Below are 27,119 nucleotides of genomic sequence, written 5' to 3' on the forward strand. Positions count from 1 at the left end.
CCTCAGTCAGGTTCTCTTTACCAGCTCTTCCCCTCTGCTGACTGGCTCAGGTCACTGTAAAGGCAATCAGCCATGCCCTCACCACCTCACTCACCTCTGCACGAAGGCCCCAGTGACACACACAGTGGCACAACAAGTGCATGGCATGAGTCCTCAGTGTCCCAACGAGCAGGTTTTCTATCAGGATTATGCCCCTTCCCTGCTTCCCTCTTGCCTGGGAGTCGAGGTTATCCAGCTTCATTGCACCCTTCTTGCTCTGAGGCTCTAACTGTTCTGCACAACTCTATGCCTCCAAAACCCAGCTCTGCCTCAGACCAGTAAGGCCTCCCAAGAGTTTAGGAGGGAACTTCATTGGTTAAATTCACTTGCTTTTCAGGCTTTCTCTAGTGAGAGAGAACCTCTGGGTGCAAATAAAACCAATTCCCAATAATGATTATGTGCCACAAATAGGCCTCTAAACCAAAACAGCATGCAGGAAGTGCAGAATCTCACCAGGGCACAGTCACCACACAGAACCAGAATTCACGTTTCTAGAAGATTCCAAAGACAGATGTGGTCAACCTTGACTGCACACTGGACTTGATTGCACACAGGAATCTCCTTAAGATCTTTAAAATTACCTGGCCTGAGTGCCTGCCCATTTGCAACTGACCTCTCTGTAGTCATGCATGCATTTAAACCTCATGAAGCCGCAGGACACTCCTCAGAGTACCAAACGCCTGATTATCATACTGCTAAGAGGGTGACTTAACTCCTAAGCACCCTAGCAGAGGCAGGGAAGAGCCTGGAACGACTGAACTTACCAGTTCACTCCTTTGAACAGTAAACCCCTTTGGAAGATGTACTCCACAAAAATGAGAAAGTAAAAATTTAATGTAAAGGAAAAAATGCTGAACCAGGCTGCTTTGCCTGCCCCACAATGTGACAATCACTGAAAGAGTAGTTTTGCAAAAGAGATTGTACTTGCAAGATCAACTGTGGACATGAGAGACCAAGTCTCAAATCCATCTTCCCAAAGGGAGGACTTAGAGACATTTATGTGACAAAGACAAAAGGCAATTTAAGGCAGAGGGAAAGGTGACAGAAGGGGAGTCATCTGTGGCCCATGCATGCAAAATCAAACTTCACAGCTTTTCATAGGACACATTGCCAGGAAGTGGTGGCACAGCAAAAACTGATGGTGGAGTTTCCCCCTGAGGTCCAAAGGCCACCCATTAGGTATCTGCTCAGGAACAAAAGAAGTCAGTGAGTCCTGAAAGCAATTAGGCACCTGTTGTCATTTTAACCCCCACATCAGTAGTGTTATCGACACCAAACCTAGCAAGACACCCAAAAGCTATTGCTCAGCACTGTGGCTTGCAAAATGGGTAACTTTTCAATTTAAATTTGGCAAAAAGCAAGTAACGAAAAACAAGACAGGCTGCAGGTGTCTTCAGGTTTTCCTCAGCCTCCTTAGTATCCGTGAAATCCACCCAAGCCATTGCTTCAGCAGTAAAAAATTCCTTTTTACTGCTGACGCTTCTTCCTCGTGATGTTTTGCCATTGTCTCACTGTTCTCCTGTCACAGGTGCTGACTGTTGCCTGCTTTGGCTGATATGAATAATCCCACAATGACCAATTGCAAACTGAGTGGACTCAACTTCATCTTCCTGGAGTAAAATCTCAAAAACGAAATTCCTAGGCATATATTAGGTGTGTCTTTTTTTTTTTCCTTCTTAAGAAATATACTTTCTTGAGGCTGGGGATTTAGCTCAGCAGCATAAGCGCCTGCCTTGCAAGCAGGCAGTCATGAGTTCAATCCCCGGTACCGAAAAAAAAAGAAAAAGACCAAAAAAACAAAACAAAACAAAACAAAAAAAAAGAAATATACTTTCTTGCTGGGCGTGGTGGCTCATGCCTGTAATCCCAGCACTTGGGAGGCTGAGGCAGGAGGATCACTGTGAGTTCAAGACCAGCCTGGGCTACAGAGTGAGCTCAAGGCCTGCCCAGTTTGCATAGAGAGACCCTGTCTCAAAAAGACAAAAAAAGAAAAGAAATATACTTTCTAAAGTGGCTTTGTCATTTTACAATCCCATTAAAAATAAATGACAGGTCCAGTTCCTCACATTCTCATCAGCATTTGGTAACGCCACTCCCAGGGCTATGTAGTAATTCTGTATTAATGATTAGTCATGTTGTCTTTTCATTGCTTGTCAAATATTCTCTTTCGTAAAATATATGTTAATGTCCTTTGCCCACAAAACAAAACCAAAAAAATACAAAGAAAAACACAAAACTAAAGAGACAAATAAAGATGACAAAAAACCCAAAGCAATAACAATAAAGGCTTTCAAAACAAGGTGATAAGAACTTAACAAAGTTATTACTTTGCATAGTTATCATTCCAGAAACATGCTTATAATCCAGAGCACTTGTATATCAGAGTAAACTTCCCCATAAGAAATAATGGAAACAGATGATTCATTCCACAACCCAAAAATATTCATATAAAATTATCAAAATACTGTAACACAAAATAATGAAGAAAATACAAAATATGAAGAAAACTAAACAAATTAACCTGCACTTAGCTGTGTAAAGCTTTGTGTCTGGTGTGAAGGAGACAAGAGAGGAAGGTTACTGTGTAGTAAGACTTCTAACTTAATCACTGCTATCTATTGGCACGTGGAATCTTTCTTCTCTTTCCATAGTACTTTAACAAGGAACCTATCGAATGATACTTGCTTTTGCCTCCTTTTGGGGATGTTGCAGAAATGGACACAGCATTGTGGTAAGTAGATGCATCACAAACACTGCTACAGCCTTATTGGACTGATACTTGTCTAAAAATTTTGCAGTTTCTCATATTTTACACATCTCCCTAATCTCATTTGAAGGGAGGGATCCCTCCACCTTTTTCTCCTCCTCTGCAGATGAGATCTCCTCCATAAATTGTGCTGATGGGAAACAGTCACCCACATTCCTATAGTGAGGGAGGAAGAAGAGAACTATTAGCTCAGTTATGATCATGGGACATTTGATGTCACATACTACTCATAAGAAATCACTTATCAAGTTAAAAATTATTAGAAATGTTTGCTCATCTTGTAGGACATTTGCAGAGCAAGTTACTCACAATCCAAGGTTTTATCATACTATGAAATACAATCATTTAACAGTCACACAAACTTCTAGGTAGATGGGTGGGTGGCTGGGTACTAACAAAAGAACCTTATCAGTGCCTTCACACTGAGCTGCATTCCCAGCAGTCTGAGGCAGTGTCTTGCCAAGTTACAGTCCTCTTCCCTTGATCCCCCAGCAAAGTGCTAGGAATAAAGGCACAGACAACCAGGCCCAGCTAAACTTAGGCTCTTAGCAAAAAAAAAAAAGGAATAAAGTAAAGAAAGAACATTTTCAAAGACTTCAGAGATGTGAGGTACCTGATAAGACTGCAGTAACAGTACACGGATCAGAAATTAGACATTTTAAACATAAGCTTTATTTTAAACTTAAAGAAATGTTAAAAATCAATGTTTTGCTTTACAAATTATAATCAAGCACTTAAAACAATTTAGGAACACATTTTTAGTTCAAAATAATGAACCCCATAATGAATTAATTCTGGTGTTGCCAATGTTTACTTAACACTGCTTTATATATGCTTAGCCATTAATGATTACTCAATGACTACAGTGATTCAATATGTAAGGTTAAACAAGTTGTTTACATAATATCTCAGATAACTTTTTCAAATACAAAACATTTATACCAGAAGAGATTATAAAAAAGCATGTCAATTCTACAGAAGGACTTGATTTAAAAGCTGTTTATATACAAACAAAAGCATTTCACCTTAGAACATACCTACACAGTCACATATTTAACCAATACAGAGCCCATCCATTCTTAGTTATATTACACAACCAACTACATGTTCATAAATGTCACCCTATTATGCATCAACTGAAAAAAATATATGAATATTTTTAAAATGCCTTTTAAGACATGTGGGGGTAAAATGTGCCCATTTTCACAGCAGAGCATTTCAAGGATCTTCTGTCCAGCCAACTCCCAGGGACCAATGAACTTCCCTACCCTCAGAAAGACAGGATGGTCTTGTTAATGATTTCCACAGCCTCCTGGAGCTCATCCTCCTTGATCACGAGTGGCGGGGCCAACCGGATGATATGGCCATGGGTGGGCTTAGCCAGAAGCCCATTATCTCGGAGCCGCAGACACACCTTCCAAGCATCATAATCTGTAGGAAAAAATGGGCATCCATGTGCGCTCATTAAGATTAATGTCTAAAGATCCCTTTGCCATAGGCATGGACCAAGTGCAGGTTTGCAATTAAAAAAAAGAATTCTCGAGATCTGGAAGCTCTGAGCTACAAGCTACTTTTGCTCTCTTACCCTCAGTGCTACAGAATTGAACACAGAGCTCTTAGTCATGCTAGGCAACCTCTCCCACTAAGCCACATCAGCCCTGTTCTACTTCTTTAAAATGAAGTTAGTCCTGTAACTAGGTTTGAATGGCAAATTTAGACTTAGTCACGTTTGTTTTTTCATAAATGAAAGACCAAGCAAAAACCACGTTTGCTAAGGCAGCTATGTTACAGGCGAGGTACTCCTCATCCAAACTGCTAAGGATCAGAAGTGTTCTGGACATAGGAATACGTGCATATACATAATATCTGGGGGAGAGTGACACACTAAACTGGTTTATGTTACATCTTATACACATAGCCTGAAGGTAATTTCATACGTTTCAATGTTTTTAGCACAGCTGCATTTTGACTACGAGCTGTCTCACCAAGTCAAGTTTGAATTTCGCATTTCAGATATTGTGTTAGTGCTCAAAAACTTTCAGATTTTGGAAAACTTCAGATTTTTCAGTTTAGGGATGCTTAACTGTTAATTACCTAAGGAACTGATGTTAATGCAACTAATGTGAAAGAATTTGAGTATGACACAGAAAACAGATACAAAAAGCAATCTCCAAAACCTAAATATACTGAAACTATACATTCCCAGAATGGATATGCTACCAGGGTTTGTGGAGCTTGCACTGGTCTCAAGTCCTGCTGCACACTAGAATCACCCAAGGAGCTACTGCAGATGTCTGTGCCCCACCCCAAACCATCAAATTAGAATCTCTGGGGTGAGACCGGGCTTTGATTCCTTGTCAGAAGGCTGTCAAAGTGATTCTAAAGTGCAGCCAAGGCTGTAATCACTGCTTTAAAAGGAAGAGTTAACATAGGAAAAACTCAGCAAGGACCCCTTACGAGTCATAAACGATGCAGTGAAACATCAAATCCCCCAATAAATGACAACAATATTTTTACTACCAAGACCGTCATTGCTATTCCCTTTATTACTACTGCTCACACAACCTCCACTGATGTGTGAAGGATTTCAGTTAGGACAGCAAAGAACTCCCAAAGACAGTGTGCTGTCCACACAGAGAAAATAACTCCGGCCCTCCAAGCACTGCATGACTAATTAAAGGCAGAAAAACAAACATCCCAGAGGAACAAAAACAGGTCAAAACTGGTTACATGTAGTATTTTGTTGAAAAGAGCTGTATTTTTCAATATCACTAATACAATTATAAATCACTAAAACATTTGGTCAACTGGCCAGTCAGTAGTTTCAAACAGAAGGACACTCTCCCACCACTACTGATTCAAGAATTGAAAGTACTCTTGCTCTTTCAACTTCAAGTAAAATGTGTTACCTACATACCTCTTGTTTCTCTAATAACAATAGCATTTAACAATCCTTTTCCTCTTACAGCAGTTACGACATCAGAGGGCAGCTTCATGAGTTCATTTCTCAAGATAGTGCCCATTTTCTCTGCATTTGCAGCAAGATTTTCTTCTTCCAAAACCTATGTTTAGAGAAAAATTACACACGTTAAGACTATCCTTTTTTTAGTTCTTCCTTGGAGGGAAACGCAGACTAAACATAAAGGAAAAACAGTGAAAGACCAAAGTAACTTAGCTTTCACTTGTTTTACAAGGCCTACATTAGTTGATCTCTTATTAAGCAAACACACCATTCTCAGAGCCTGGCTTTAGTCACAAATCTACTGCCAATCTGTCTTCATGACTAAATAAAATTTGTTTAATATAATTTATGATAAACTCATTATCTGAACACATCAATGGACTAACTAGAATTTAAGTTGTAAACTACAGTACAAGTTCCTTTTTTCTCTAAAATGGCCATCTACAGATTATTTAAGCCTTAAATCTAAAAGTACTTTAGTATTCCCAATTACAGGTATGCTCCAGCACACCCTGCTTATTATTTTTATTTGTGCATGGTGTTGGGGATCAAACTCAGAACCTCAGGCATCTAAACCTTCACTGTACCACTGAGCCAAGCCTCCAGTCTTCAGGGTCAGGCCTAAGAACTGTAAGCCCCAAGTAACTGCAAACTCTGGAAGCCCAGGAAAAAAGCCCAGTCTACTAGACAAGGCAATAGGTTAGATTTCTTTTTGAGAAATACCTTGCTCTTAAAAATCTTGTGTCTATACATCACATTCTTTTTCTAAGGGAGGGAACCAGGAATTAAACTCAGGACCTTGCGCTTGCCAGGCAGGCCCTGTGCCGCTAAGCTATATTCCCAGCCCATCACATTTTCTCATACTCAGCAATCTTACTAAATTTCCTATTACAGGCCCAAATGAAAAATCACTTCAACATTACTTAAAGAAGTAGATGCTGTTAACAGTTCTTACCTCAAGGGCTGCAATGGCCACACGACAGCCCAGTGGATTGCCACCGTAGGTTGACCCATGCTCCCCTGGTTTAATGGTCAGCATGATGTCATCATCACATAGCACTGCAGACACCTGAAGCAGAATTTTCCACACTGTTTCTCAGACTGAGTATTCCTATGCTTCGCACACCAGGCACGTAAATATTTATACAAAGCTGACATTAAATTTACATGAAGCTTCAACAAACGTCACCTTAACTACCAGTAATAACCACAGTGATACCCTAACATAACAAGAATATATTAGGCACACTTCATGGAACAGAATAATACAATTTTTGAACTAAGAAAGAAAAGCTATTTCTACAATAATATAATTTATAATACTTTTCATTTCAAGGTGAAAAGCTTTGTCTAACTGCTTAGAAAACATAGTTGAGCATCCTCTTCAATAAGACAATTTATTCTAGTCAGTAGATGCATCCATTTCTCAGACCCCTTTAATCCAGCCCCAATTATCAACTCTGGCTAGCAAATCCAAGAAAAGAGCCAATAGGAAGTATTAATGTTTTCAATCCCTATGTTCATCAGTCATAGCTTTAAACAATTGGGAATGCCATGTTTCTAAATACTGAAAAAAGACACAGGCATTTACAGAGTGCTTTATAGCTAAGATGCTTTAATCCTAAGCAAAGTCCACAGACATTCCAAAGCGTACTCCATTTTTCCCTCAAAATTAACTAAGTCACATACCTGAAATCTTAAATATTTTTATTGCAGATATTCCAAGAGGTCATAGCAATTCGCTAAAAATCAAACCATGTGAAAAGCATTCTTGGTAAAATCACTGGATGTAAAGTATTTTAGAGGTATGTTTCAGGACAGTTAGAAATGGGAAGTCTGAACGTTGAACTTACAGGGTATAAGCCTCCAGAAAGGGCCTTTCCAAGAAGAACTATGTCAGGCCTAACATTTTCATGATCAACAGCCAACCATTTACCAGTTCTGGCCAATCCTGTCTGTATTTCATCAGCAATAAACAGGACCTATTGGGAAACAACACAACACTGTCATTTTCATTTCCACAGGGCAAAGAGCGATCATTACTTACTTCTTCCTCCCCACAAATGTGTAGTTCCATCATGCCCTCTCTTGTGAAGATGTTTAATCATCTGCATAATTTTAAGAACATCTTACAAAAGTCTTATAAACATACCAACAGTTTCCTATGTTAGGCCACTGCCTCCTCAGGTACCAAACTCTGCTCTACAGAAGTGGAAAGGCATTTATATAAATACAAGGGGGTTCATAGCACTTTTCTAGCACTTTTAACTTCTGAGAAAGGTTAATTCACTTAGTTATCCCATAAACATTCATCTAATTATATTCTGTGTGACAGGAGTTATCAGTAACAAACAAAATTCCCCAGTATTCCAATATTAGCCTTCCTGGAAGGGAGGGGAGACAGATCATGACTTCTGCAAAGAGGACAACACAGGGTTTGGGAGGGGTTAAGAATGCCATGATCCTGGAGAAGAGGGGAGGGAAACACCATGGGCCAGGAGGTCTACAGCTCCACTCACAGCCCAGAGCCTGGCAAGTGTTCCAAGGACTAATGTTAGATGCCATGCAGGTTTCTAAGCACTAGGGAGCTCATGAGCTCTAGGGGTTATGTCTTCCTCTAGAGGAAGAGTGATTTAGTATCCACTTCTCCCATGAGCAGAATTCAAGAAGATGGAGGAAGTCAGGCCTGTTTGGCTTCATCACAAATAGTTAAAATAAGCTGAGTGTGGTAGTACAGACCTGTAATCTCAGCACTCAGGAGGCTGAGGCAGGAAGATCTGCATAAATTCAAGGCCAGCTGGGCTATCTGGTGAATTTAAGGCTAGTCTAAACTACATATCAAGATTCTGTCTGAGAAATGAAAATAGTTAAATTGGACATGGTAATACACATCTATAATCCCAGTACTCAGAATGCTAAGGCAAGAAGATTGCCTCAAATTCAAGGCCAGACTGGATTACAGTGGGAGATCCTGTCTCAAAAAAAATAAATAATATTAATAATAACACCACTAATAAAAGTTAAGGTGAACAACCTCATGCCTTGTGCAGAGTTCTCGAACTCCCACGAGGTACCCTGGATCTGGAACAACAACACCTGCTTCACCCTGAATTGGTTCAACCATGAAGGCACAAACATTTGGGTCCTGAAGAGCACGCTATAAAAGAAACAAATAAGGTTTTTTTGGTTTTTTTTTTTTTTTTGTCTTTTTCCTTTTCATCGGTACCGGGGATCGAACTCACGACTGCCTGCTAGCAAGGCAGGCGCATATGCCGCTGAGCTAAATCTCCAGCCCCCAACAAATAAGTTTTAAAACCTTCCTATCTACGTTATTTGGAAATCTGAAATCATATGCTCAACATATTTTTCTGCTAAGTACACAGATCAAATGTTTGCACTAACATATTATACTTCACAAATTTAAGCTCTATCACTGACATTCAATTCCTGGAAACTCAGGCTTGAATACTTCAGACTTGAATAACACCATCTATCAGGCATGGCAATGCATACCTGGAATCCTAGCACTTGGGGAGGCAATGGCAAAAGCATCACAAGTACAAGCCCAGCAAGGGCAACTTAGTGAGACCCTGTCTCAGAATAAAACACTTTTTTAATTTTTTTTTTGTCTTTTTCATTTTTATCGGTACCAGGGATCGAACTCATGACCGCACACTTGCAAGGTAGGCACTTATGCCGCTGAGCTAAATCCCCAGCCTCTGAATAAAAGAACTTTTTAAAAGAACTGGAGATGAAGTTCAGCATAAAGGTCCTGGATTCAATCCCCAGTAAACACACACAAAAAAGATTACACTATCCCACATTTTTCTAATACATGAATATAGCATTAAATGAAATCTAAAGGAAATAATCTCTTAAAGCCTTTTAAGGCTTGAAAAGTAGACTACTTTGGGGTTGGGGTGTAACTCAGTGTTAAGTATTTGCCTAGCAAGCACAAGACTGAGTTAAATTCCTAGCACTGCAAGAAGGAAAAAAAGGAGGACAAGGAGGAGGAGGAGGAAAAGAAAGAGAGGAAGAGGAGGAGGAGGAAGAAAGGGAAGTCTAAAATGTTGGCCTAACTTATATAAGATAATTTTTGTTACATTCACATAATGTGTTGTAATCATTCTTCTCCAATGCTAAGGATTGAAGCCCAGAGTCTCACACGTGTTAAGCAAGTATTCCATCAATGAACTACATCCTCAATGCTCAGATTACATTTTTAATTCACATATTCAGTAAGAAATAACTCATTCCGAATAGCTTCTATTTACTATGATACCACCAAAGTACCTCAAGTGCAGGCAGATCGTTATATGGGATGATTTCAAAACCTGGCATGAAGGGTCCAAACCCTTCATAAGTGGTTGGGTCTGTGGAACTGGAGATGGCAGACAATGTCCTACCCCAAAAGTTTCCAGCTAGAAAGGAGAAACAAACAGTGATTATTCCCAAAAAATTCAAACATTTAATAAGTCCCGTCCCCCCAAAATTCCTTGGGAAGTTTAGCTAAAAAATTAATCAAGGATTTGCTTTAGAGAACCTCCAGTGAGCTTTCAATTATTTAAACAAAATCAGATATTAAACACCATGGTTCATCTGACATAAAACTCTAGGCCTGATGGTGTGACCTTGCAATTCTTATTTTAGGTTCCTCTCTACTGCAGCCCAACAGCTACACACACCCCCTAAGGATACTTCCTTTTCTTAGACTCATCCCAAGCCAACATCAAACTCTAACTAATGATAGAGACAATCAGTCCCTGCTTTCCAGAGAAAGTGCATTTAAGTTAGTGATATAAGAAAGGAATATTCTTCATGCAGAATTAGCAGTTTTCCTGTTAAAAATCCAATACTGCAGGCTACCTACTAAATGCACTTTTAATTTCATTTAGAGAAAAGATGCTCAGCCAATCCAAACATTTTCTATTTGGCCTTGATAATACAACGCTGTATAATGTTAGACGGCAGATACCCAACCTTTCTTCAGGGCCATTTTTTATCCATAAACAGATTAGGTGCACTACTCTACAAGTAGGGGAAGAATTCTGAACATATCCTGCAAGATCCCTGCCCTCATGGAGTTTCCTTTCTAGTAGAGAAAAACGCCGTAACATAAACCAGAAAAGCAAATGAACTACACAGTTTTAGCCAGAGTCAAATTCATGAAACAAAGCACAGTAACACCGAGGGTGGGGATTTGTCTACATTAAGGTCGCTTCTGTATCTTCCCACCACCTCTGCCAGCAGCAACTCAATTTACTCAGTACCGATTTAGTTCCTTGATATCTCTATACTCTTACAAAAGTCTCTTTCATTTGCATCACTTACCCACCCTGACTTTTATGCATCCACAAAAAGTACATATTGAGTCGGGGGAGGGGTTTTTTTATTTTTTAGGTTTTTGTTTTGTTTTGTTAGTAGTATTAGAGACTGAACCCTGTCAGGGCCTTCATACTAAGCCATAGCCCCCCAACCCTAATTTAACTTTAATTTTAAGACAGGGTCTCACTAAATCACTAAGTTGCCCAGGCTGGGCTCAAACTTGTGACCTTCCTTCCTCAGCCTGGCAAAGTGCCTGGATGGTGAGAGTGTGCCACCCCACCAGCATGTTGATTTTTAACCCAGCTTTTTCAAGAAAGGGCACTAATGGGACTGTATCCCTGCCTGCCCTCCTCTACCTAGCCTCAGGGTTTCATTCTCCACAGCTCACTGTGCAAGCAGAAGGGACTTACAGTTGGGGACAGTCTTCCACTGTCTCTCCACCCCACTGACTCACCAGCGTCTCTCAATACTTGGGCGAAAACATCTTTGCACCCTTTGCTAAAAACAAAGAGACTGGACACAGTCTGTGAGAATGAAAATCACCAGAAACACCATTTTTGTTTGTAAGAGACAGTCATGTTGTCCTACAAGTAAGGCACAAGATTTTCAAATTGCAACTTACAGAGCTATGCAAACATTTCTTCTTTGGAAATACTAATTTGTTATCTCAAATATCATCTATCTCTGGCCATCAATAGAACTCTGCATCCTCTTGTAATATGGAGTTCATAATTTTAATTATGATGATTTCAATTATCACATGCATAAAATTTGACCATGTACGGTGACAAAGTAATATACTTTGTTTCTTTAAAAACTAAAACCAAAGCTTAAAAACTCAAAACCTATCATTTTTAACATTGTATGAAGATTCTGAGTGTCAAATTACATAATCCCAATTAACTCTTGCTACCCAGAATTCAACCATTCCCAGAAATATAAAAAGGGCAAACCACAGACCTCCTGTTCCTAATAGCATCTAAAAAATATATGGCACACTGGTACCTCCGGTGTTACAGCCCAAATGTCAACTCACATGTAGGATGTGACCCTCCCCCAACATATCCCAATCCTAGCACCTGACAAAAACCCTCCATCACAAATCATCTAATTAACTGGAGGAATGCTATGGAATAATCTGAAAAGCGGATAAGAAATATAGTCACTTATTTCAAGGACGCCTGAGTAGGGAGCTAAGAAAGAAAACTCTCATAAATGAAGAAATAATTTAGAAATAAACCCAAAGAGACGAAATCCCTCATTCATTTTCATGTAATATTCAGCAAATAATGTACTATGTACTAAACAATCACATTAGAAATATTTCATCAACAACTTAAAAGTATAGGTGATATTGCACGCTTAAATCATAACAGTTAAACTTTAATTCCGTATACCTGCAAAAACAATCTTCGCTTTGTATTTCTGAATACCCTTCACAGTATAGCCCCACCGACGAGCAAGTTTACAGGCGGTCTCGCCAGCCTCCATTCCTGGGGGAGATGAGAAGGATGCTCATGTTTAAATAATGCTTTAAATTAAAGGAAACAGGATGATCTGCCTTGCTTTGGCTATTGAACAACAAGAAGAAAATGCTTTACCTGTGTTCATAGGAAGAACTTTGTGGTACTTGAAAAGTTTAGTAATGTACTCCTCATATTCACCAAGTACATCATTATAGAAAGCCCGGGATGTTAAGGTCAACTTGTCCACCTGACTCTTCAGAGCATTCACAATCTTGGGGTGACAGTGCCCTTGGCTGACGGCACTATAAGCACTCAGGAAGTCAAAATATTTTCTGCCTTCTATATCCCACACATAAATACCTACAACATATTATAGGGAAGGAAAATAATTGTAGAAAATTACTGTGTAGCATAAATCCAAAGGCTAAGACTGCCGGCAAGCCCTTTGAATACCTCCATATAAAATTCTATTTTTTATGGTCAAGTGTGTTTTAGCATAAGCACAATAACCTTTGGTTTAGAGGAATTATTAAGGATATATTTTCTGTCCAGCTCCAAAATACCCATAAGAAGTTTATCAGTTCTGGAGTGATACCTCCATCTAATTTTTCCCCAGTACTGTGGATTGCAACCAAGGCCTTCACGCTGAGCCACATCACCAGCCCACTTTGAGACAGGGTCTTGTTATATCACCCATAGTGGACTCAGATGTGTGGTCCTCCTGCCTCATCCTCCAAAAGTGCTGGGATTCCAGGTATGCACCATCACACCCAGCTGCCTTTACCTAATTTAACATTCAGGAGCTAAAATCAGAATTCAAAAGTAAGGAAGTTACATATAGCAAACAAAAATCATGAAAAGGAGACTATTGCAACCCATAGAAAGAGAATATTTGCAAATTTTGTATCTGACAAGGATCTAGGTGGTGTGATCAAAAAATATGGTGAATGCTTTTAAAAATTTTTAAAGATTTATTGCAGTGAGAAAACACACTGCCAGTAATTCCCTCTGAACTACTCTTCTCTCTCACTTTGGTACCGGGGACTGAACACACAACCTCACACTTGTCAGGCAGGTGTGTGCCGCTGAGCTGTATCCTCTGCTCCCTCTTACTTTAAACATGCTTATCCTATCGTTCTTGCCACTCTGCTGAAGCAGTTCTACAAATCCTCTTTCACAATTGTCTTTACTTAGGCTGTCATGGTTGCCTTAAGGCCCTGGATCAATTCATATCACTTTTTTTTCCCATGGTCATTTTGCTCCAGAGAAGACAGTTGCAAAGACTCAAAATATTTTTATCACACTGCCTTTCCACCGGATGGCATTCAGCAGTATTCGCTGCATTTTGGGGTTTTTTTTTTTCCCTAGGGGGTGCTGTTTTGTTTTGGGGTTTTTTGGTTTGTTTTTTTGCTTTTGTCTTCTTTGTTTTGTTTCTTGAGACAGGGTCTTATTATGTAGTTCTTTTCTTTTTTTTTTTTTAATCGGTATCCGGGATCGAACTCATGACTGCCTGCTTGCAAGACAGGCGCTTATGCTGCAGAGCTAAATCCCCAGCCCCTAAAATAGAATTTAAAAAAAAAAAAAGTGTGCTTAAAGCCAGAGGGAGTATTTTGAGTGGAATAAGTGTCAGTGTCGTTGACTGCAACCAATTTTTTTAATTTTTCTTTTTGACTGCAATCAATTTTTTAAATTTTTCTTTAAGTACTTACTGTATATTTTGATCCTCCTTGCAGAGTTCCATAACAAAAAGACATTTAAAAATGAGCAAACAACTTGAGTGGCTATTACTCCAAATACATACAAATGGCTAACAAGCACATAAAAATATGCTCAATATAACTGGTCATAAGGCAAATTAAAACCATTGAGATACCATTTCATATTCAATATTCAATTTTTAGAAAAGGAAACAATCGTGGGCAAAGATGTAAAGAATTTGGTGATGGGGCTGGGGATTTAGCTCAGCAGCATAAGCACCTGCCTTGCAAGCAGACGGTCATGAGTTTGATCCCTGGTACCAATTAAAAAAAAAAAAAGAATTTGGTGATGTCATACACTGCTAGTAAACATATAAAATGAAGTGGTATAGGCACTATGAAAATGCCTGGCAATTACTCAAGGAGGTAGGCAATTCTACTCCTAGTTTATCCCCAAACGACTGGAAGGCAGGTATTCAAACATAAACTTGTATGGTATTTATACCATACACTGTTTACAAGAGCCAAAATGGAGAAAAAATTCAAAAGTCATCAACTGGGGCTGGGGATTTAGCTCAGTGGCATAAGCACCTGCCTTGAAAGCAGGCAGTCCTGAGTTCCATCCCTGGTACCGATAAAAAGCAAAAAGACAAAAAAAAAAGTCATCAACTTATGAACTACAGATGTGGTACACCCACACAGTCAGATATTAAATGTGGTACACACATACAGCCAAATACTATTCAGTCATAAAAAAGGATAGAACACTATAAAAAACTTTTAGAGTGGAATTCTTTTTTTTTAAAGTGAAATGCTACAATATGAATGAATGAACCTGGAAAATATTAGGCTAAGTGAAAGAAACCTTAACCCTAACCCAGGGCATCAGACATGCTAGGCAAGCATTTTACCACTAGACTACATACCTGTGCCTAAAATGGTAAATTTTTTCACTCATATTTTTATCATTTTTTTAAATACTGACTATAGATGTTGTATTAGGAGGCATTAAGGAACTTGTTAACACCATGTTAGGTGCTTTCACACCCTTAGCTTATCCAAAAAAAAAAAACCTATGAGAGTTACCATCACTGCTCATGGATCTAAGAAAATGGATATTAATGTTAATAACTACACTGGGCTGGCACATAGGAACAAAAATGAACCCACGTAGCACGATTCCTGGGGTCCAAATTTTGCCTGTGTAGTTGAAGAGTATTTTCATAAAACAAATTGTTTCTGAATTTGTGATACATAAATCCAGATTTTCATTTTCTCAAAAGAAGGCATGTCTATATTACCAAATAACAAAGGCAATGACAAAAATGTTTAATACCCTTTTAAACAGTCATCATCTGGCATTAAACCAGGAAACAGAGATAGGGGAAAAGAGAAAAGAAGAGAAAAGGAGAAAGACAGATAATTGTGCCATTAACCTACTGGTTCATAAAAAGAACAAATAGCGCTTACACTGTCTGATAAATTTTTCATGTCTATATCTTGTAATCTGAACAACTACTTTGAAGATAACTATACACAAAATATTAACCATTGTTAATCTATTATGTTTTGAAATTCTGTATCATTTTTATTTTTTTCTTTTTAAAATAAAAAATTTTAAGTGCAGATTAAATCACTATTTAACAATGATCACTGTAATAACTGAGTTGAGCAAGAATACAACAGATAAGTAAAAATCTCATGAACAACAGGATAGATGCCGAGGCTCAAACCCCCACAAGATGCTTCATACAAAGGGAATAATACAACCAAGCAGTGGTGAAGCCTAGCAGACATCACTTTGCCAAGTGATAGAAATCAACACTGGCAGTCACAGACGAATGGACACATCTCCTGCTAGAAGGGTCGGACATCAGTGCACAAAGGTGCCTGACTTGACTGTGATCATGGGCAAACTGAAGCCCAAAGTGAAGTATATCACAAAATCATTGGCCAGTGTACCTCAAAAGTATTGAAGTAAAAAAAAGACTAAGAAATTGCTCTGAATGGAAGACAACCGAACATAATAACTGGATGTGACTCACAACCTGTAGTTTTCTTCCGTTACAAAGGGCAAGATATTAAATCTCAATTAGATCTATAGATTAGCTAATGGTGCTTTACTAGTGTTAATTGCCTGATTTTCTTAATTAGATGTGGCTATAAAAAAGAAAGTCCTATCTTAGGAGATATACATTAAATATTTAGGGGTGAAGAGGTGTCATGTCTGCAACTTCCTAATGGTTCAGAAAAAAAAAAGGAGTTGGAAGGGAGGGGAAAGAACATGACAAAAGTGGTAAAATGTCAGCACTTAAGAAATCTGAAAAAATAATAAAAGAAAAAGTGATACTGTTGTTACAACTTTTCTTCATGTATGTCTAAAATTAGACCAAAATAAAAGCTACCAGAAAAAAATGACGGTAATATTACAGTACTTTCCATATTTCTCCTGCATTTCCTCTTGGTGAAGCCACCATGACTAGGACTAACTGATCACAGCTGGGGACTTAGCTCAGTGGCATAAGCACCTGCCTGGCAAGTGTGAGACTGTGAGTTCGATCCCCAGTACAAAAGAAAAAAAGAAAAAAGAGTAACTGATCACGTCTGTGGCTACCCAGCACCCGAAAGAGCTGCACCAGACGCACAGGCAGGATACATGAACCCTATCTGCAACTCAGACACTCAGCGCATCTGGGGAAATGGATACTGAGAAAGCACAAAGCAATTCATTTTTATAAAAGAATTTTCAAGCAAAAAGAATGGAGGCTAATTTGAAGCATACCTTTTCCTCTCTCCAGAGCCACAGGTAAAGGATGGTAATTGTGTGCACCATATTTAGCTTCTCGTTCAAAAATGTAATCAGAAGATGGAGGGCCTTGCACTGTCTTCTTAGTTGCAACAGATGTGGCACAAGTCACTGAAGAATGAACTCCGCGACGAAGTACAGCCAAGGTGTGCAAGTGTGCTAATTTGGAAAACATTGTGCCCTTCAAAAAACAAAACAAAACAAAATCACAGGCCTGTCCAAAAGAAAGAGAAGGCATTAAGAGTAAAAACCTTTCCAGACTCAATATACATCTGCTCGCTAACATCTGGTGAGCATCTACTAATTACTCTCAGGCCTGATACCATCAGATGGTGCCTCTGCCTCGATAGAGCAGAAATCAGAGGCAGGGAACCAAATCAAAGCAGGAGGATGTTGGTCAGTAGCCATGGGGCAGAAGGCAGCAGCTGAAAACTATTTGAGACAGAGTCCTGCTATGTTGCGCAGGCTGGCCCCTCATAGGTGGGAGTACATGGCCATGCCACCACTGCCACTGCAGCCAGTACCACCCTGCCACCGCCACCACCCTCACTTCTATTCGGCATTTTGACTTGGTCGTTGGTCCTTGTATATGGAAAGTGAAGAAACTGAGAAGGAATTTGGGACTGGACATACAACTCAAGGGTAAAGCAAATGCATGTGGGAAAGAAATCCTGGCTTCAATCCCCAGGACCACAAAAAAAAAAAAAAAAAAAAAGGAAGGAAGGAAGCAAGGAAAAAGAAAGGAAGAGAGGATTTGGGTTCTACAAAGATAACAGGGATCGTCCTAAGAGAAAAAGTGACTTTATGGGAATGGGAAGAGCTGAACACCAAAAGTACAAAAGGTAAATACAACAATTTAGTCACAAATATCTAAAATTTCTATCAGTCAAATTTATCATCCACAAAGATGAATGGCAAAAAAAAAAAAGACTAGGGAAAATGGCTTTTGTAATTTTACCGTAAGTTGAACCAAAATAATTATAAATATAAAGAACAGGCAATTCCCCAAAGAAACTACTTATTGCTCTCAAAAAAAAAAACACTTTTTAAAAAATTGTATCAACAAACAACTGTTTGACGGAGAAAAAAGCAGTTAGAACCTAGAGAACAACAAACTCTAGTTAAGGCAGTTATAGGAATCTCAGTACTAAAACCAGGAGCACGCACAGGTTTACATATTTCAAAGTCTCTCATTAGTCTTTCCAGTCCTCACCATCCCTAAAGCCACCCCCCCTTTTATCAGTGTTCTATCCACCTTTTATACCTGGTTTACCATTCAGCATCATGATAAACCAGGAGTAAAGATAAGCTACCAAAGAAACTAAGAGAAAAGAAATGCAAGAATATACATAGCAAGGCAAATGTTTGTAAGATGGATTCAAGATTCGGGAGAAAGTTGCCAAGAATCATGTCTATACAAACTTATTTTTTAAAAGCCTAGCTAATACATGTTTCAACAAACTCTATCAATAACAAGTCAAACCATGCATAATCTCACAGCATTCTTGATTCGAATGGCCAAGGTAGCAAAACACAAGTAAAATTGGCTTACTTCCTTCTCAACTTGGCAATACATTCTAAACCCAATGTGTTCAGGAGTTCACAATTACTAAGCAAAACACAGCACTGATTTGCCAAAGACTTACCAACTATTCTTTTTTCCCACGGTTCAGAGTAGAATATAGATTTTTCCACTGGAGATCCAAGGAAAATCTTCAGAGGGTCCAGTAACTCTAAAATAAAATGCAGAATTGAATGCAGAAGTGTATTTTTCTGAGGTCAGTAATTTTCATCAGATTTTATCTCAAAGTGGTATATATCAACAAACAAAAAAGTGATGTAAGATTCATTAAGCCAGCAGAAGCCACAAACAAAAATGTCTAACTGTACCAGAGAGAACATCCCCAAAATACTCCTAATAAGTCTAAAATTCTGATTTTATAATTTCTTTCTACTCTTTATGCTCTACTCAATATGAATTAAACATTTACCACTAAAAAGTTAAAGCAACATTACTTTTTGCCTATCAAATTAGCACTAAAATAGCAATATATTCTCTCAGACATACTTCATAGTAATATACAGTGAAGCAACTTTCTGAAGAGTTGTTAACTATGATAAAAGCTTCAAAACTCTGTACACACACCAGTAATTTCACTTCCACAATATTATTTTAAAAATGCAAAAATTGAGTTGTTGCTATAAAGACACACTATTCATGCATAAAAGATGTTTAACAGTAGAATGACTCAACATAATTGTGCAAATAATGCACAGTCATTTAAAATAAGTGAGGTTTTTTGTTTGTTTTTTTGGTACCAGGGATTAAACTCAAAATCTTGTGCTTGCCAAGCAGGCTCTTGTGCTGCTGAGCTAGGGCTATAGCTATAGCCCTAGCTCAGCGGCACAAGCACCTGTCTGGCAAGCCCAAGATCCTGAGTTCAATTCCCAACTAACAAAAAAACCCAAAAATAAATGCATAATGTTTAGTGATATGGTGGTAACATTTACTCAAATGAAGAAAATAAAATCATACATGCAGGATGTACAACTGTACAAAATATAAAACTACAGAAAAGTTTCCACTGTGGCAAAGTATTCTACAATGATGTGAATTACATATCATTATAATCAGAAACACTGAACATGAAACTGGGTGCCCAGGTAATTAGGACATAGCGACATACAGTTATATTTGACATGCAAAAAAAAAAAAAAAATAGCTTTGTTACATTAGACAAAATTTAGGTAACAAATTAAGCTAAAAGCAAGGGTTTGATAAACTTGAGAGAACACAATGTAGTTAAAAAAGAATGGTACAAGTTATTACCCCTAAGAAATGCAGGCTTGATTATGATAATTAGGTCTAATATCCTGAGTCAAATTCTAAACTATCTACATGATGATTTCACTATTCAGGTCTACATCTCTGTGACCTCACAGCACAGAAAGGGAGAAGCACTCAAAAATAAAGTATAAAAAGATTCTAAAAACACACTAAACAGCATTTTCTAAATTAATTAACATGATCATAAAACTTATTCCATTTTATACAGTAGTTATCTGCTCAGCTAATTCCCAGTGGGAATGGGACGAAGATCCATCTGCTGAGTTCAAGTAGTTTTATTAAGGGGTAATTCCAACATAAAACAGTGATAAAACAGTAACATTTTAAACAGTGCTAGTTCTCATTCTTCAAGCTCTTAAATATGAACTTTATTTTATTCAACTGGGAAAAATCACAAACTGCCTACTTCATGATGTTCCTGTAAGCACATTTATATTAAAGAAGCTTTGTGTTCACATTACTTCGCTTGGCATTATATGAGAAATACTAAAATAGCTTTAAAATAGCTACCATCAATAATCTCCCTTTCCAAATAGGTTTGCAAAATCAGAATAGAATGAGAAAGTCCACAAGAGTTCAATGACCAAGATTTAAATGCTGTCTGCAGCTCAAATGAAAAAGACAAAAAAAGAAAAAAAAAAAAAGAGTATCTCCAGGTGATTGTATTAATCTTCCCACACTTGACTTTTCCTATTGTAAAACTAGGTTGAAGTCATTCAAGGGTATTCCAGAAGATTAGGAGCTCTTGTGAAAGCTCTAAATCTAGTACGAAATGTTCGTTCATTTTATTCCTTTCTGCTCTTACAGTCACAAGAGAACTAATCAACTTTTACAACACAAAAACAGTGCCATGGTTTCTTTTTAAAACTAAATATTTTGTCCTAAAAATAAAATTTTGATTAAAAAAATAGAAAGCAAGCAAGAAAACTAAGTGTAATTCCATAAGGTAACTAACTTTTTTCTATGCATAAATACATACACATTAGCTGTTTTGTTTTGTTTAGTTTCCCGTCCTTTCCTATAGAATTTACCACCTAAGTCACTCATGGAAAATTCCTAGAACTTTGCAGTCTTCTGTCACAGTTCCTAACACTTCGGGATACTGACTTTTGTACTTGCAACTCCTGCTAGACTCCAAGCTTCTTAAAAAGACAAAAAAAAAAAAAAAAAGTGAATTAGAATTCACCAGAAAAAATTAAATCGCTTATCCCTAGTCAACTTGATCTAATCCAAGCGGAAGCTATCATCACACTCTCTGACCTTATCTGGAAAAACAAATCTTTTCAACAGGTCACTTCCTTAGATCTGAAAAGGTCAAAATACGTTTTAAGATGTAGTCATGCATTTAACAGGTACTCAGCTCCTAGAAATGAAAACAAATTGCTACTGACAATCTGAGCACTTTTAACATTAAATGTCATTAAATGTTTTATACATAACACTAGTTTCAGGCCACCATTACTCCCTCTCCATCACACCAACAGATCTATATTAGAACGTCTCTAGAGAATGATTTTCATAAAAGGCTGTATTCAGAAGAGCTAAATTAGCCTTCATTGTTAAATACTATTTTCTCAAATAATCTTAAAATAATAATCAGTGTATATACAGTCATCAAAAAGTCATTGGAAATATTCAACTTGTGTAAATTTGGCTTTTCCTATTGTCAAATATTTACTTTTCTTGAGGTAACCATTCACAAATACGGTTTTTTTGTAAATCCTGCCAGCAAAAGCTTTTTTTTTTTTTTTTTTTTTTTTTTACTTAATCAATATTCTGACGAAAATTCAACTCAAGTGTGTCACTGACACAGCGTTACTACTGAAAAAGGATTGGGTCAATGATACCACACCCTCCACACACCTCCAAACTTCTGTTCACTGGTTATTATTACAAAATGTATGAGACTTGGTCCATCCTCTAGAACATAGTAAAGTGCATAAAACATACACCAAATAACTGTACCAGCCTCAAAACATGTTAAGGCAGCCTCTTTGAACCGAAAAAAAGAAAGGGGGTTAGTGCAAAACCACCTTAAACACTGAAAAACTATAAGCTCTGTAATTTAAATCTTATTTTTATTAATTGATACTAATTGAATCTTTCACAGTCAAGAACTAGATCCTCTAAAAACAACACACACACACACACACACATACACACACACACACACTTAGGTATTCTCATGAGAGGCTCCAACTGTTTCATTTGGATGAGATGAAGACTGAATTGCAATCTAAAAAGCATTTCCAGGATCAAGTGCAAAAACTAGTTTACTTACAGAAATTCTCAGAAAGATTTAGAACAGAGAAACTGAAGATTAGTAAAGCCACTTCATTCCAAAATCATTCTTTCTTTTGCCTCTTCATTTATCACCTTAACTTATTTAAATGGTAAAGCTCAACACCAAAAGATAAGATACAGCATGACAAAGGGAGGATTCAGTTAGAATTTACTGATGCTCAGCACCATTTGCAAAGGAATCCTAAGAATGAGGGAGATAGGTAGGTATTCTGCCTAAGTCCTGTAGGCCAAATGCCTTCACATCATCTAATTAACGTGCCTGTACACAATAACGATCTACTTCTGCAATTCTTTAATGTAGACAAAGAATGGAAGGAGTGGGAAGCCGACAGAAGGGAAGGTTGGACAGGGCTGGCACGAGGCCCAGAATCTGCACTACAGGGTTTGCAGCGACCTCGCCTGCAACCAAAGTCACCCGTTGGCTGTGCAGTTCCCCAGTATCAACAAAGCACCCTTCTCTCCGACCTGGGGTACCCGCTGAACCCAGAGCCCTCAACGCTTCCCTCTCAGAAACCCCGAGGCCTGAGGCTTCAGGCCTTGGAGAAGTCCCCAGGAAGGGCCGAGACCTGAGCCTTGCGGGCCGCGAGCCAGGAGCCCGCGGCTCCGCCCGGTTTGGCAGGCAGCGGTGCCACATCCACAGCCTCTTCCTGTCTCCTCGCCACCAGCCTCTCGGGGTCGCGGATGGACCGCTGCCCTGCCCACAAGGGCCGCCCACAAGTCAGCCGCCTCCCAGAACCTAGCCCCCCCAGCCTCTTCAACCAGCGATCGCACATCCCAGCCCTCAAAGCCCAACACTACTGGACCAGCGTGGTACCTGATAGCGTCTAGAAGAACCTTCCAAGACACAAAGTGGCGACTTGAGGAGCAGAGCTGGGCAGCGCGTCACAAAGCTTAAGACGCGGCGTCCGCCCCGCCCCAAGACATACTCTTCAGCCATTGGCTGGGGCGAGGGCAAAGCACCAATCGTATAGGCCCATGCTGGCCCCACCCACTCCTCTGGGCGCAGCAGAATGCCTGCGCTAGCTATGGGGGCGCCCGCCGCTCCACCACGAGTCCGTGCTAGGCTACTGTGCCTGCTCCCCAAACGCTAGGATCACTGCCCTGCCTTTTCTGGCGAAAAGACGAGGTCCGAACGTATGAAAAGTCTCTTGACCTATTGCATTTCCCTAGCTGAGGAATGTGGAGCTGGACTGTGGCCTTGAACTCCTGCCCTGAGCCCATGGGCCACATTCGCTTCTTTACTTCACAGAGCCACCTACACCAGCAGTCAAGATGTGGGGTCCCAAGCCCTTAAACGCTGATGGACCACATGAATAAGCTGCAATTCATAATCCACTTACAAAATTCTTACTGCTGTTGGAAAATACACTGCCCACGTGTTCATGGCTGTTGTTAGATAAATAAGGGCAGCATGCTCAGAGAACTAATATGCCTGCAATGCCCTCCACAATGGGTATAAAACTCAGAACTCAAAATGGATATTCTGGAATGAGCTCCTGTGCAATTCATCAGGAATTTGGATACCATGTAGCCTACGACACCTGTTACATATTGGAAAAGAGAGCCGAAGAGAAGAAATAATTTACCCAGAGTTATCCAACAGGGGATTGGGCAATCCAGTCCACTGTACCACGCACTGCTTTCTGAAGGAGGTTACTGGCCACTCCAGTGAGCAAAACACTACATCTGAATACTATGGTTCTCTTGGCCCACAGTGATCAGTCAGGGTCCCATCCAGAAACAGATGACACACTACAGCTAGGAAATTTACATGTAGGATGCCAAAGTAAAGCACAGGCATGAAGTAGTAACCTGGACAAGTACCTTAGGGAGGGACACTGTCAACCCTAGGCCTCAAGGTCCAGAAGCAGAATATCCAGGAATCCAAAAAAGAGGAGAGTAAGAAGAAACTTCCTACATGGACAAGGGTTACTAGTGATCCCTCTGAAGAGAGATAGGTACTAAGCATCCCAAACTCTCCTCTCCTGCTACGGTTTCACAGCGGGTGAAGAGATTGAGTCACAGGCCTAAGGAGCCTTTTGAGGCATTCCCTACTGGTCAGCCCTGCGGGGGGTACAGAGCATGGTGGAAAAGCAGGTAGAGAAGCAATTAGAAGACAGTCACACACAAAGCTCAGTAAGTCTTTGTTGAACAGAAAAAGCCATGCTATGTGGAAGAGGCAGGGAAGTGGAGTGGGCTTAGGGGTAGGGTTATGAACAGACCAGCCAACCTCTGCTAGTATAAAGCAAGACACCTAAAGGGATTTGGTCATCCTAGTCTTGATTTGGTTAGGTTATTCTGCCCCCAAGGTCAGAAAGGAGCCAAGTCTCTATGATCCACGCTCTACAAATCTGGGCAAGTGTGGAAGGTCAAGTTTGGCTCTTGGAACTCTTTCAGAAACTCTCTTATGTCTTGGCAAATAGGAGCAGGTGAGTTCAAGAAGGGGCAAGTATAACAAAAATATGTTGCAATGCTGTTGGATTAACAGATAAGAGGCTTGTTAATGCAAATTTTCACATGCTAGAAACTGCTGAGAGTGTCTGGGTTTTTATCTTGCTCTTTATCAGAAAGGGGCAATGGGTACAAAGAGCATGATAATTTTTATGGTTTCTCTACTAACAGTTGGGTTTTTTTTTTTTCACTTAATATGGCCTAGGAAGAACAATCTGTACTTTAAAGTTGCTTTTTTTCCAACTAAAAAATTGAGCTCTCTATCTATATGCAGTGATTTTGTACAATCTAAAAACATGTTAGAACAGCATGTACTACAAAGATTTTTGAGCCCTGGAAACTATTAATAAACTGAACTAATTAAGTCCAGCATAAAATCTGGAGATATAAAGATTGACCCCCATCACAGGTATATAAGAGCTAAATTAAATTCATCAGATCATAGGACAAATGTCCTTCAAATGAGTCAGGTGCCTTGCTTTGGAAGGAGCTACACACATCAGCTAAGCCACATGAGGTCAATAAGGAGAGAAAAAGACAGAAAAGTTTCCTTCAATGAATATCAATGGAAATTTTCATAATCTAAAAAAGCCACGACCACATATAAAGGAAAAAAATACAAATGACTTTCCATTATTTAATAACTACAGAAACAATTTAGATATTATGCATGCTTCTTGTTTTTCATTATTTTTTGCATCGTCCAACTTATTAGTTTAGTCTATAAATACTTGGACTGCAAAGTTCAATCATTTGGCAAATCCATGTTGATATCTGGGGAGGAAATCTGATACTAATCCTCAAAAAAGTTTTTAAAATTTTTACTCAGCCAGAGAAAAAAATTGTTTTGCAAATTGTATTCACTCTAAAAAGATGTTTTTCCAGCCAAAGACAGAGCAGCATACGGAACTCATCTCTCCTGCTGCCACTACCTGGAGAAGACCAAACCCTTCAAGTCCAACTGTGGTAGAAATTTAACAGGCAAAGGCAAGCAAAGAAGTGAGTAGAGCCAGAAAGGAACAACAGAAGCCAGTTGTAAATTTAAGTCTAAACTAGCAAGTATAGGGAGGCTTCAAAAGAAATTTTACAGTAAAATTATGGGCCCTAACATGAGGATATGGTGTTAGGAGTATCTCTTTCCTCTCTCCCATAGCTGAACTTCACCTTAGAATTCTAGCTGCAGCTCCTGCCTTCCCCATGAGACACGTTCCCTGACTCCGAGGCTGCAAGAGTCCAACCTCCCCCGCTCCTCAGCACTTCTGTTTACTTCTCATTCTCTGCCTGCTGTCATCATTAACCTAATGTATCTGTCTAGCTCTATCTTTCTATCTATGGCTTTCAGACTGAATGTTCTTAAAGGTAGAGCCTGTCTTGCAGGACTTTTACAGCCTCCCAGCACTCTCTCCATTGTTTTTATAGGAATATTTTTCTCTTGTCACTGCTCACCTTTATTTCACTTAAATTTACAACTGGCTTCTGTTGTTCCTTTCTGGAAATTAGAGAAAGACCAGATAGCCATTTGGGGGCGTGGTCCTAGGATTCTGAAAACCTAGATAGGGCCCCACAGTCCTCTCTACCCTAGAAGAGTGATAGCCATTCAGATCAAAGCTGTAAAAGCTTGGGTTAAAGGAAGAAAACTTCAGCGTTACTGATCACCCATATCTCCAGACTAGTTTTATTGAAGGGCTATCACATGCTGAAGGATTGTCATGTGCCAAACAAATGTCTGATAAGTTTACAAAGTTCTGTCCTAAAGAGGAGGCAATGGAGGAACTCAGCATAGAGCATGAGACCTGGAAGGAAGCCTCTAGGAGTGTCTCGGGAGCCTTGTGACTGGACAACATTGTATCCTCGAAAGGTAAAGTGAACAGAAAATTCTCCAAGAGAATAAGGAGAGACCAGAGCAGTTCAAGTCACCAAGCTAGAGGTGAGCCCACTTTAACCAGTTCAATAGCAAAATTTAAAAAGAGATTCAGTTCCTGAAGCTGAAGAAGTCAGCTAAGTCTCAATATTAGAAAACAATTGACTTGTTATTTTAAATGTGAATTAAAGGTTCATGTGCTGTGATCATAAAATATGGTGACTGTTTAAATAAAAATTTTAAAATGTATTACAGTAAAAAGACGACAGGGCTGGGGATATAGCTCAGCAGCATAAGTGCCTCCCTGGCAAGCGTGAGATCATGAGTTTGATCCCTGGTACCAAAAAAAAGAAAAGAGCTGTGAACATTACCAGTATACTCACCCTCCAAATACTGTACTCCCTCTCACTTCACATACACTTATCCCATCATTTTGCCACTTTCTGAAGGAGTTCTGCAAGTCTTCCTTCATGAATTCTTTTCATGGTTGCTTCCATGTGCAAATTCTGTCAATGTTATAATATATCTTAATCTACCTTATTCTTTGGGTCTCACACTGTGTGACACCTGCAAAGTCAAAATTACCATGTAAG

General features: G+C 39.1%; 1 protein-coding gene across 1 annotated transcript; it reads right to left on the bottom strand.

Annotated features, from left to right (window-relative positions):
• Nucleotides 1–3,455: 3,455 nt before the first annotated feature.
• On the bottom strand, nt 3,456–23,178 carry Oat (ornithine aminotransferase). Its single transcript, XM_003479820.5, has 11 exons — nt 23,029–23,178; nt 18,709–18,795; nt 17,039–17,243; nt 12,695–12,919; nt 12,491–12,586; nt 10,062–10,189; nt 8,803–8,925; nt 7,622–7,750; nt 6,724–6,837; nt 5,724–5,868; nt 3,456–4,237 (listed from the first exon to the last, which is right to left on the bottom strand). Exons 3-11 carry the CDS (start codon nt 17,235–17,237, stop codon nt 4,077–4,079), a joined length of 1,320 nt encoding a protein of 439 aa, XP_003479868.1. The 5' UTR covers nt 17,238–17,243; nt 18,709–18,795; nt 23,029–23,178; the 3' UTR covers nt 3,456–4,076.
• Between the last annotated feature and the right edge of the window lie 3,941 nt (nt 23,179–27,119).

This window comes from Cavia porcellus, unplaced genomic scaffold, assembly GCF_034190915.1.
Source record: "Cavia porcellus strain 051 isolate PalLab524CR breed Dunkin Hartley unplaced genomic scaffold, mCavPor4.1 scaffold_2, whole genome shotgun sequence".
NCBI lineage: Eukaryota > Metazoa > Chordata > Mammalia > Rodentia > Caviidae > Cavia > Cavia porcellus.

Excerpts from the sequence above, each read along its gene's own strand:
- Oat (XM_003479820.5), bottom strand. The coding sequence starts at position 17,237 with ATGTTTTCCAAATTAGCACACTTGCACACCTTGGCTGTACTTCGTCGC. Across the intron at positions 8,926-10,061 it reads ACGATCTGCCTGCACTTGAG|CGTGCTCTTCAGGACCCAAA; the intron begins GTACTTTGGTGG and ends TTTCTTTTATAG. Across the intron at positions 5,869-6,723 it reads TGGCCATTGCAGCCCTTGAG|GTTTTGGAAGAAGAAAATCT; the intron begins GTAAGAACTGTT and ends CTCTAAACATAG.